Genomic DNA, 13,360 nt, shown 5'->3' with positions numbered 1-13,360 from the left:
ATAATTATAGCATGCAACTCATAGGCTTGTAATGAGAAGTAGAAAAGCATGAGTGTAAAGGAACAGCATATGGTAGACACTGAAGAATCGTTCTGTTTATAACTTTCCCTAACTCACATGCCGTGGTTCCGAGCAGCATGGTCTGTAGTGCATGGTAGCTCCAGATGCTATCAATAGCACCAGGCAGTGTGATAAAACAGCTTGTCACCAAGGGGCAGCGTGCAATTGCCCCTTTCTCCCCATTTCGTCTAATCTGTTGCCTCGCAGGTTTCTCATGAATCTTCTCTCTTGTTGCTGTGGTTCTAGTTCCAAAGGTTTAAAAACTCATTAACAAACATCTTTTGAGTATACTGTATGCCAAGCACGGTTAGGAGTGTTGGTGGAAGTGGCTAGTGAAGTAATGAAGTAGGATGAGGGCCCTGCCCTCACAATGACTACAGTTTCATCAAGGAGATGCAAATGTCACACATGAACCACTTAGCCATCAACATACGTGTAAGAACAGAAAGAAACGTTCATTAAGAATGGCAGAACTTGGTGCTTTCACGTAATTCCTTTTCCTTTATATTTATAATTTAATGTGAACTGAAGTAGTACAAATAATGAATGTTTTCAAATTTGAGAGGGGCAGGATGGACAGATTGAGGCCTGCAGTGAGGATTGAGGAAGCTTTCATGCAGAGTCTGGGGCTTTAGATTGTCCTTGCAGGATGGAGGGAGCTTGGTTAGGAAGATAAGAGAGGGGACCATGATTGGTTCAGGATGTGGGAGAAGGAAGAAATGTAAACAGTGACCTTATAGTAGGCATAAGCAAGGCGTATGCTTGGAGTAGTGAGAGTCCTGGCCTGATGGAAGTAAAGGAGATGAGAGAAGGAAACTAAACAGCAATCACTGATTGATCACCCCCTGTGTGCAAGGCCCTGATCCAGGTACCACAGAAGAAACAGGCCCCACCTCAGCCTGATGAACCGGCTTTGAGCAAGATTTGACAGCTTGCTCAGAATTCTGGTACCCTAAATCTGGAAAATACAACGGGACTGCTAAGATTATAGCTGTTCAGTGGCTTTGCAAAATGGAGCAGATGGTATCCACATGGCTCTTTCCAGGAATAGCACCACGTGGAGTGAAACAGTGAATTAAGTAGGTATGGTTGTTGTGGCATGGGGCACATTGACTAAACCACATCTGAGATTTGAGCTAATGACTCCATTCTTCGTGCAAACTTCAGAGAGCATTTGCACAAATGAAGCAGTTAGATCTGTAAATGCTCAGTGTGAATCAGTGGGATTTGTGGCATCATGGACTAATAATGGGAAAAAGCAAAGGGCTCACAGTCAGAAGACCTAGGTTTGAATCTCAGCTTTGCTTTTCTCTAGATGTCTGACGTTGGGAAATACACTGGATCACTCTGGGGTTCTGTTTACTTACCTATAGACAAGGGAAAGTTCCACCAGTCCCTCTGGGGTTCTGTGAAGAGCAGATAAGAAAGCAGAGGTGGAGAGCTTAGCATATTTCCTGACACACAGCGGGTATTGGTCAATGAATGTTAGTTCCCTTTCCTCTGCCTGTGGGAATGAAATGATCTAATGTGTGTGGACACACATCATAAATTATGAAGCATGATATAGGTGGCCAATCTAATATAATTATCTATTTGAGTTTGAGTGATGATCTACAGACCTAGTTTTGGTGAGTCTTTTATTTTAGCCTTTTACACTAACTGCAAAGAGGTATGTGGAGAGGGTGTAGGATGGAGGTCTGAAGAGTCTTCATAACAGCTCAAGCAATTTATATCTGTTTCTCCAAGTGGGATTGATTCTAGAGAAATATAGTAAGAAAAACTCTGTTTAGTTCTGGGTCTTTACTTTCTGTGCCTCATTCTCCAGGCTGCCCCATCTTTTCTGTACTAGGAATAAAGAGGTGCCCAACTCAGCCTAACTGAGGCCCTTAGGATATCATTCATATTTTGCAAAATATTACAGTACCTTGTATTTTAAGGGAGGATCAAACAGACATGTTATCACTTTAATCCAAAGGGAAGAAATACTAATAGTGTATTTTCAAAGATCAGTGAAAGAACTTGTGTTGACTAAAACAGACTTCTGGATACGTATCAAATTTTAATAGGGAGCAGAAGCAAATATTTTGTATGTAAGTGTTACCCACTTTGGAACTAGGCTGATAGGTTTGACTCTTGACCTTGCCGTTACCAGCTGGATGACCTTGAACAAATTGCTTAACATCTCTGTGCCTCAGTTTTCTGTAGAGTGAGGATATTATTATTTTTTTATTATTAAGAGAGTTCAGGCAAGCAGAGATGAATCGAGTTCAAGCCAAACATAAATCTGACATTCTTCCTTCCCATTTTCTGAGCCAGTCTGGTTGGTGGTAAGCTAGGTAGGTAATGATACCTGCGTTTTATTAAGTGCTAGGGAGAGGAACCAGGGTATTAGCTTCCTCCAAAGTTGCTCCCTTGAGATATCCTGCCATGACCATTAACCTGCAGTTATGCCTTGGCTAGCCAAGCCTTGGGCGCTCACATTGATCACTCACCCACTCACCTGGTATTGCCTCAGTGTCCTCACCTGTGAGGGGGGTTCCCCTATGTCACTGCAGGGTAAGGGCAAACCAGGTGACAGGCCAGAACCACTTGGTGCTGCTATTGGTGATGACTCAGATCAAATTGACCCACCTGGCCGGTCTTGCGGAGAGGGAATATGAAAAGGGAGAGGAAATCCAGGAAAGCAAGAAATAACCACGGTAATAAATAATATAACCTTACATCTATAGAACACCTCTCTTTCTCACCTCACATGCATTATTTCCCTAGCTAACTTCTTGGGAAATAGGTTAACTGGAAAATAGCATTGTCCCATTTTTTAAGCAGGGTTTTGAAAGAGATTAAGGGACCTAGAAACCCTCTGAGAATTGGGAATTGAATCTGAGTCAGTACGGTGAGAAATTTCTCTTCAGACTGGCAAAGAGAAACTAGCAACTTTCGGGGCAGAAAATAACTGCATTTTTCGGCCTTAACTGGAAAAACTCAGGAGAGGGAAGCAGGAGATGTTGGTGGTTCCCAGCATGGGTTCTGGGCCTGGAAAGGCCTGGGTTTGACACCTGGTTGTGATACCTCTTAGATTTGTGACCTTAGGCAAGTGATTTAGCCACTTTGAGCCTCCCCTTCTTTCTTTCTTTCTTTCTTCTTTTTTTAAATGAGAATGATAATGTTTTCCTTAGAACATCTTGGGAAGTAAATGCATTGATGTATCTTAAGTATTTATCACAACCCTGGAACAGAATATTCATTCAGTAAATGCTTAATATTTTATTATTGTTATTCTTGTTGCTATTATCCTGTCTTCTGTTTTGATACTAAATAATTGTGAGCTCTGAGGCATGCCTCTTCCTTTCTCTGTCTCCATTTCATACTTGTAAAATGAAAGGTAGAATTAAATGATTCTTAAGGCCTCAGCTTCAAGTTTTATGATTCTCGAGTAGATTTGTTCTTCCTGTTTTGTTTCCTCGTCTCTCATATAAACATCAATATGTCTTTAATCAGTGATTTACCAAAAAGTTTCTTTGGAGCTTACTCAAAGAAATCCTGATTGAGTCAGCCTGCGTGTGCCTGTGCTTCGCCTTCTCCTAAGTCGTGGCAACTTCAGGCTTGTTCATACAATGCACTAGGGCCAGAGGGAGGAGGGGCGGGTTTTGGAACCATCCTGGATCAAGGTAGATGTCTAATTTGGCTTTCAGCTGGCCTCTGAGTTGTTGGTGAACAGTCAAAATTAGAATCTAAAGAGTTCTGGTAAAGTGTGATTCCATTCTGAAAGGCAGTAGAGCATGATTGTCAAGAGCATGGACTCGGGGTTGGGAGGAGGATAAATTAGGAGTTTGGATTAACAGATACACACTACTATATATAAAATAGATAAACAACAAGGACCTACTGTATAGCACAGGGAACTATATTTATTATCTTGTAATAACCTATAATGGAAAAGAATCTGAAAAAAATACATAAAAATGAATACATATATGTATGTGTAACTAAATCACTTTGCTGTATACCTAAAACTAACACAACATTGTAAATGAACTATACTTCAATTTAAAATATGGTAAAAAAAATAAATAACATAAAAGTATATAGCTTAAAAAAGAAAAGAGCATGGGCTCTGAGCCAGACTGTCAGATTGTTTGGGTTTGAAGACAATCTATTTACCAGATGTCTGACTTTGGGAAAGTTACCTAACCTCTATTTTCTCACCTGTAAATTGAGAATAACAGTGTCTCATTGGGTTATGTGAGGATTAACTAAGTTAATTGATATAAATAAGTGTCGCATAAGTATTTGCCTTTATTATTATCCATCCCAGTGTTAACATATCAGGAGATCTGTGTATGGTGGGTCATGGTACCGTGAGATTCCAGGTAGTCATGATGCTCGGCCAGTGATGATCAACCAGGCAACTACGGATCCTTCAAGTAGGTAAATCCTGGTATCTCCTTCAAGTAAGAGTAGGACCTTACCTGCGGACAGCCAGGGGTGTGTGGCTCCACCCAACAGATTGTGGGAAAGAAGGAGAAGGAAGAAAGGGGTTCAGTCCAGAAGAGAACTACAGGCAGTCAATTGAGGCAGAAGTCCCCCCAACCACATCACAGTTTTTAATTTCCAGAATGGGCCAACATGATGGAGGATTAGGGAGAAAACCTAATAAAAATAATGTTGTCCTGAGTTCAGTCTTTAGCATACCAAATCAGTACTTAATGGGAGATATCTCATTTCAGAGCTGATTGGGTATGTGGGTAGTAACCCCCATGTTCTACTCCCCTGGTTAGGATCGGGACATGGTCTGATTGGGGCTCACCCTGATGACAGCCCTCTGTGGGAATTGTGAAGCTAAAAGACTGTTAATATGGTATCTTGTAGCATCCAGTCTAAACCAGCTAATATTTATCTTGAGGTTCTGGGATCTCCACCTCTCTCAGTGAAATCATATTCCCACACAAATGGACTCATTTTAAAACTCAGTGAGTTCCATTTTGTTTTAAGTTGTCATGCCACACTGTAGATAGAGCCTGTGTTACTTCTTGCATATTCAGGAGCCTTGTCCTTTAAGAAGATAAGCCAAAGATTCTAGGCCCCCAGAACAGCTCACAAGTTATTCTTGCCATATTTACCTCCTGTTAATTTGGCCTACTGGCAACTACCTGCCTTCTACTTGCATGTTCCAGGTCAGCTGAAATCCCTGCACAATTCCTAGCCGCATCAACGTTACTATTCAGTTCGTGCTGTATCTGGGTCACTTGGCTGTGTGGGTTTCTCTTCTTCTCTACTTCGCTTCTTAAAAGTTTAGGTATAGGCCTGGATTCGGTCTTTTGACCCTCCCGCTGCTTAGCCTGTACTTGTCGGACCTAAGCCTCGCAGAGTATGTTCTTTGACTGACTGGCTGCTCTACCACCCCTGCCAATACCTTGCTTGAAGGGTCTTCCTCTGGCTGGGTGACCACCTGCCCATTTATGTCAGAGGTATTTCACAGATCTGGCACTTAACAAATATCACATCAGTTGGAATTAATGAACTTCTTTGAAAATTTGCATTCACTATATAAGAGTCTTTATTAGTTACATTCTCTTAGTGGCAAGCAACAGAAATTTAGTTTCTCTTTTATATCATAAGCAAAGTTATTGATGTAATATTTGGGTATCCCATGGAACCCAAGGACAGGAAGGTGGCAGGAATTTATGAATAACTTGATCTAATAATCTAAATTGTATCAGTATTTTCTCTGCTTGCATCTGGCTTCTCTGTGATTATCTTTATTCTTCCCTCTTGCTATAAACTATTTTTTTTTCCCACATGGAAGAGAATGTAATATAAGAGTCAAACCATTTACATCTTATAGCTGGGTCGTGCAAGAGAGATGAATTTTCTTAAGCCTTTATATTTACATGAAGACAAGCCTTTAAGCTTCTGGTTTAAAGGAGAGTTTTTTTTGGGGGGGGGTTGTATTTGATACTGAAATCTCTTTCCAGTTAATGGAAATAAGCATATTGAAGGGGGATGCTGGAATCTGCTAAGTCATCCATTTGATTTAGGGGTTCATTTAAAGAGAATATCCAATATGGAGAGAGAAGGTGTGTATGGCGAGGCAGTGTGAAGTGTGGAGATGAAGCTTAGAGGGAATTATCAAAGTAACTGGGGAACTGGTTTTCAGACTCAGAAACCAAACTTGATCAAACTAGGCATGGACTCACATGATCTCAAAAGAGAGAAAAGAAACAGGAGTCAGGCTGAGCCGAGAGAAAAATCTGACATTAACAGCTGGAGAGAAAAGCACATTCATGGGCCATACCTAGAACTCTACTGCACTCTGTGCTACTACAACTTGGGGCTTTTATTCTCTGCTATTATGTGCCATTGAGTACCTAAAAGATTCCAGGAAGCTTCTGGGAAAATGGTCTGGGGAGGGCTGTGGGGGTCCTGGAGCAGAGCAATGGGGAATCTTCAGAAAGTCTGATGTAGTGGGATATTGTGTTATTCAGAATAGCCCACCCTGGCATCTCCTTGGCACTCACATCAGGGAGTTGCCAATGTCAGATGTATGTGATGTATGTTTGTTCACACAATCCACACACGTTTGTTCATGCATTTTTAGCGACTTTTCTAGATGTAGGAATTAACTGTGCTTCTGGATCTTTTTAACACCAAGAAGGAGCAATGAACTTTCCACATTACATAGATTGTATTTCAATGCATAAATGCATAAATGCTTTTACATCCTGCATTTATGAAATAATTAATTATTATTTCAAAAAACTGGATAATTAAGTGTTGGTGCCTGGTTAAAGAAAGAAGGTGATAGTGGATATTGGAAAAGTCATCACAGTTTTGTTGGTAACATAAGATATTTTGAGGTTATCTCAGAAATGCTCTCCAAAGCTTTCAGTGAGATATTACTTTCCTTTGTACTATACTTTATAGCTACATTTAGTCAGTAATCCTACGTATTTCCTGAGCTCCTTCTGTGTACCCACATGCTGTGAAAAAATCTAGGAAAGTATACAATCCTTGTCATTGAGAGAGTCTCATTGGAAAGACCAAATTTACATACATGAAATGGAAAATAGCAATAGAAACACACAAAGTGATAAATGTCATTGTATAGGAACTGGGCCTATGCATAATATTTATTTCCAGACTACATTAATGCAATTTATAGAAGGAAAACAAGAGTAAGATGAGTTGAAAGTCCCAAATCAAATCAATGCATACTTATTGATCAAAGTGTAGTAGATAATAAGGGGAAATACAAGTATTGCATATGATACTCAGAAAGTTTGAAGTCTAGTCAAGGAGACAAGACACAAATCTTTTGAGAGTCCTGGGAACCAATTAGAAAGCACAGAAGAAACATCATCAAAACTAAAAAACAAACCACAACAACAAAAACCATTAAGGAATTACCAGTTTGCTTTCAACATCTAATATGCAAGATCCTGTGGCATCTCTTACCTTCAGGGTGGTCTTTGCTTTGCCTGGGTCTTACTTGCTGCTCTTGCTAGAGATCTCAAATCACTGCAGGCCTCTTGTGATGGAGACTCCTAGATAATGGAATCACAGAACAACTCAGTGTGGAAAACATGGATCAGAAAGGCTGGTGTGAAATCTCAGCTGTCATTTTCTCTGAGCCTCAGTTTTCTCATCTATAACATAGAGATAGTGACAATAATGCCTCATCAGTATGGTTTTGTGGAGATTAAATTAGGATATATATACATATATATATTCTTATAAATGGACAAGTAATATGTGTTTAATAAATGGTAATTTTCATGATCTAATCAGTTCTTTTTAGTGCAACTGTGCCACTAACATAGTATTGAGATCTCTGGGGCATAAACAATTCACAAACCATCCAATGGTATTTTATCCTTATGATAGTCCATCTTTAGGGGCATTAACTAATGATAGCATTTAACATTGATTCTGAAATTTATGTTTACAAAGCACATTCAAATATATCACCTCATTTATTCTTCAGACAACCTTTTTAGAAGGTGATTATTTCTATTTCCATTCTACAGAGAAGGAAAATGAGGCAAAGAGAGTTAGTGGGCTTGACCCCAGATCAAATTACCAAGAAGTTGCTGAGCCCCCAAATCATATAATCAGGAAGTTGCTAAACCAAACTTGAGCCCAGGTCTTCTGACTCCAAACCTCATGTTCTTCTCCCTATACTACAGGCCTCTTAACAAACACTGTTTTTTGGTGAGGTCCAGTGGCAACTGTCTTTCTCCAGAGCCCCTATTTATCCACAAGGTACTTGATATTAGGAGTTAACAAATAAACCATAAATATTTAGTTGACCCACTATGCAGATATGTAGAACAGGGTCGTGTTTTCACTGACCAGTGATTTTAGTTAAAACCTGGAATTTTGTTCTGTAAAATCTGCTGGATTGCCATTGGTTTTGCCATTAGATTAGGATTCCATAGGCACAGATTGACATTAAAAAGCTGTTAACTCTGTTAACTCCAGAGGGCATAGCTAATGAAATGTCCCAAAGTTGGGTACTTGCGCAAACTACCGTGTCGTATAGGACAGCTCTCGATTAATCATGATGAGACTATTTCCTCTATCTAAATGAAATCTGCAGTTTGGGAAGGAGATTAAAGATCCTTCAGGGCATGAAGGAAAAGTTGCTGTGAATATTCTAGAAACAGAAAATAAAGATAGATCTACTTAATATTCATGAAGTCAGATTGGTTGATGCAAATAGATTGTAATCTCTTATTTTCTAAGACTTGGCTTGTAACACTCCTGTATCAGTTTTACACAGATGCCTATTCAACTTTAAAAGGAATGGCTGTATTTTGGACAATTTTTTTAAAGAAACTTTAGCATATATAATATGATTTTCTGTCACCTTTGACTAATTTTTAATTTTCTGAGGATATCTAAAGTATATCATCAAAGGTGCATAAACGACAAAGAAAAGGTATGACACAGCATGAAAAATAAGTAAATATATGTAAGATGTCAATAAGTGAACCCTTCTATTTTGTTTTGTATACAACATACTCTCAAAAGCCAGTTTAAAGAAAAGAGTTACATTGGTTTAGGTTTAGTTTTGCTTCCATGAGAGAGAAATCAAAATTCTTTAGCACAACTGTTTCATAAAGAAATTTTTAACTCCTCGCCAAGTTTATTGGAAGTCCTTGCCTCTTACACTGTACGAATCCTCACTTCCTCACCTTTGAGTTCTGTTGCTTACTTCATTTCATTATGTGGTCAATGTAGCAAACATATATTTGAAGGGAGGAGGGTGAAGGGGACTCTGAGCCACTTCATTTATCCCCCCCACAACACCTGACATAGTGCCTATACAGGTTCTCAAGAAATACTGTGGAGCTCTTGGTTAAATAAGTTAACAGATCCTATCTCAGAATAGACAACTTGTTATTTAAAACTTTTTTCTATTTCTCTTTTTTAGGCCAGCCCTGCTCCTATAATTGTCAACACAGATACTTTGGACACGATTCCTTATGTAAGTAACATTTTTATTAAGACTATCTTTAAAAACCGATAGAACTCAATCAGCTGAATTTAAAATTTTGTACATATTCCGTTTTACCCAATCCAGATAATCTCGTGAAATGATGTGTAGCATGAGTTCTCTTTTGAGTTTTCTTTTGATATTTGCTAACTCACAGCTTAGGCATGCTGACATTTTCCTCTTTGATTCATTGTTTTGTAAAGCACAAGGGCCTATCATGAGAAAAATAAACCGCAGCCAATTGTGATCAAATAATGTTAGTTTCTTAAGTGGTTCCCTGAAAAGAGATTGAACAAACTTCTCTGGGTTTCTTAATAAAGGAATACTCAAATCAATTTATATGATAGAGTCTAGAACATAATAAGTGATCATTAAATATTTAATGGATTTTGCTAGGCTTCTAACAAGAATTGGAACAAAATTTTGGGAGGGTGAATTCTATCTATATATAATAAGATGTATGGTTTTATAGAAGCATGGGGCATGAGATAAAAAGCACAGGCAGATCAGTAAAGCCCCAAATTCTGTATCTGAAATATAACCACTATGATGGCCAAAATTCTTGACGACAGTCTGGCTGGGCAGGGGTGATTGGAAAGTGGTGCTGGGCCACAGTGGTATGAGTGGTTGACTTCATGGAGGTCCATAAAGTCGTAAAGCTTTGTGAGTCGCCCTAGCTGATGGATAGAGGAGAGTGATTTAGGAAGATGGGACACAGATGCATGCAGACAGAAGGTTTGAAGCAAAGAGAAGGGCTGCAGGCATAATGCACAAGAACAAACAGATCCCTGGTCTTTGATTAAATGAGTACAAAGTGCTTGGTAAGTACTGGCTATTCTCAGTCTTAGACCCCAATCTCAAATGCCTACAAGGACCAAGCAAGTCACAGAAATAGTTGGAGCAGGAGGCATGGGGAGAGAGCGTAATAGAGAGCATGTGATCTTCCAAAGTGAGAGCAGCTGCCACTTGGCTCCAGTGGGTGGGGACCAAAGGGAAATGGGATCAAGAGTTGCCTGATCATTCCGTTTCTCAAGAGAAATCAGAAATTTGAATTTTTATACAATTTTACAGGCAACTAATTCTCAAAAGTTCAAACCCTCTGTGCCAAAGTGTGTCTAGTCTAAAGGCTGCCCTTTGGGAGATACCTGCCTCAGAGGAACTGGAGGTCCTGAGCAGGTTCTGCAAGCCGGGACTCGGCCACAGGGGAGCAGAATGCCAGAAGTGGAGTGCAAGTTGGGACTTGATTACAGGGACAAGTGATTAAAACTGGGACGCAGGGTCAGGACAGGAATAACAGCGAGCTTGACTTTAATGCTGAATCACCTGAACTACTGAACTAGGGCTTCTTAAATCTTTGTGAACAAGAGTCATTTGGGGTCAGACTGGAAATGGGGTTAAGCTTACCGGTAGGAATCAAGTGGCCCCAGCTGTGGAAAGTAAACGACTCTGTTGGAAGGAAGCAAAGCAAATATTAAAGACACATAGTGTTCCCTATTCTATCTGTCACTCTTCCTACCCTTCTTTGTTTTTCAAACGTTTATATTAGGATTATTGTATGCCTGACGCTGCTTTAAGCACTTATCAAATATTAACTCATTTAATCCTCGTAACAACCCTATGAGATAGGTACTGTTAATTTCTCCATTTTACAGATGAGGAAACTGAGTCATAAAGAAGTTAAGTAACTTTCTCAAAATTGCACAGTAAGAGGCAGAGCCAAGAATGAATCTAGGTATCCTGGCTGTAGAGTTTGAGATCTTACTTGACTCTGATCTTTCTGCTGCTTGTGTTTCCTCCTTCCCTCCCTCCTTTTCTGCCTCTCAGCTTGAGAACAAAGTTTTGTTACTTACTCCCCAGCAATGTGTAGCTTTGGGTGGATGACAAGTTGTCACAGAAGCTTAAATACCCTCGAGGCAGGGATCCATATATATATTAAGGGATTCCATGTCTTTAATATAATGAATCTCTTTACTATACCCATTGGCATCATCTAAAGCAGATGAGCAGTGCTTTGAAGTAGACATGGAGCAGAGAGACTTGACCGTGTTAAGTAGGACTGCTTTCTTGTGATAGACCTATATTTATTCAAAGCCTTCTATTAGGGTTTTCATGACTAACTTCCAGGTGCCATCATGTACAAATAATTTATGAATAAGAATCTAAGGATTTTGAATAGACATGCTCAATTGGTAGCCCAACTGATTAGCTAGTAAAATCAGCCATGTATAACAAATTAATCAAATTGCTCTCATTCTCCTAAATATCAATTCTGTATCTGATTTTGAGTTCTTCAAAGGGATTTTTTTTAATTATCTTCAACTTTGTTGTACTTAATGCAAACCCTCTTTGAGCTTCCTTAAGGGTAGGATCTTTAGAGATGTTTGCTAAGTATGATGAAACTGTCCCAATTCTCATGGCAGTGTGTTGTTGAGCTATTCATTTACTCCTTCTGGACGTAAATTGATATATAAGATAGGAATTATAATATCTACCTCAGAGGTGTTAGTGAGGATCTCATAAGGTTATGTGTAGGAAATCATGCTTGATTAACTTCCAGTTAATGGGGGTTTATTTATTTATTATTTTATTCAATAAATACATATGCAGTAACATGTGCTAGACCCTGAGAGAATATTAAATATTAATATCTTCCCCCATGTATGAGAAACATAACTATAATATGTATTGAAAAATGGCAGATTTAGCACACAAGCATTAATGTAGATCAGTGTGCTTTGTGTCTGGACATAGGCCTAACCCTCCCTTTTGTTCCTGACTCACTGGGTGACCTTGAACAAATCACTGTTCCTTTTGCAGTCTATTTTCTCATTCCTTGGTGTTCTGTACTTTGTTTTCCTCTTTTCTGTCACATGTTCTAGTTCACATAATTTCAGTTCTATTTAATGAAAAAACAAATTCAGAGTTCCCCAGAGCATTTCAGTCATGTTGCATAAGAACATTTCTTTCCTTAAAATATTACCTAAATGACAAATTTTAACTTATGCATTAAAGTCCTCCCCAAAAATAATTTCATTACAAGTAAATGTATTAATTTTGCCAAATAGCAAATTTGGTTTTAGAAATATATGGTCCTCTCTGAAGCCATCTGTTCCTGGATTTCTGTTTGTTGGAAGATTATACTTTTTTTTTTTTTTTTTTTGCGGTACGCGGGCCTCTCACTGTTGTGGCCTCTCCCGTTGCGGAGCACAGGCTCCAGACGCGCAGGCTCAGTGGCCATGGCTCACGGGCCCAGCTGCTCCGCAGCATGTGGGATCTTCCCAGACCGGGGCACGAACCCATGTCTCCTGCATTGGCAGGCGGACTCTCAACCACTGCGCCACCAGGGAAGCCCCCTGTTGGAAGATTTTAAATCACAGTTTCAATTTCAGTGCTTGTGATTGGTCTGTTCAAATTTATATTTCTTCCTGATTTAGTCTCAGATGATTGTACATTTCTAAGAATTTGTCCATTTCTTCCAGGTTGTCCATTTTATTGGCATATAGTTTCTTGTAGTAATTTCTCATGATCCTTTGTATTTCCGCAGTGTCAGTTGTTACTTCTCCTTTTTCATTTCTAATTCTATTGATTTGAGTCTTCTCCCTTTTTTTCTGGATAAGCCTGGCTAATGGTTTATAAATTTTGTTTATCTTCTCAAAGAACCAGCTTTCAGTTTTATTGATCTTTGCTATCATTTCCTTAATTTCTTTTTCATTTATTTCTGATCTGATCTTTATGATTTCTTTCCTTCTGCTAACTTTGGGGGGTTTTTGTTCTTCTTTCTCTAATTGCTTTAGGTGTAAG

The 13,360-nt window shown here is 39.1% G+C and overlaps 1 protein-coding gene across 24 annotated transcripts in view; it reads left to right on the top strand.

The window, feature by feature from the left end:
- The window catches only part of DLG2 (discs large MAGUK scaffold protein 2), a 2,011,757-nt gene that overhangs the window by 1,248,404 nt on the left and 749,993 nt on the right, over positions 1–13,360 (top strand). For all 24 annotated transcript variants that reach the window (XM_067750569.1, XM_067750576.1, XM_067750568.1 and 21 more), the window contains one exon: positions 9,497–9,550. In XM_067750569.1, the coding sequence (XP_067606670.1) occupies positions 9,497–9,550 (54 nt within the window). The remainder of the gene's footprint in view (positions 1–9,496; positions 9,551–13,360) is intronic.

This window comes from Pseudorca crassidens, chromosome 9 (genome assembly GCF_039906515.1).
Source record: "Pseudorca crassidens isolate mPseCra1 chromosome 9, mPseCra1.hap1, whole genome shotgun sequence".
Lineage (NCBI taxonomy): Eukaryota > Metazoa > Chordata > Mammalia > Artiodactyla > Delphinidae > Pseudorca > Pseudorca crassidens.
Note: the sequence above shows the minus strand (reverse complement) of the source record. Positions and strands in the feature narration are given on the sequence as shown.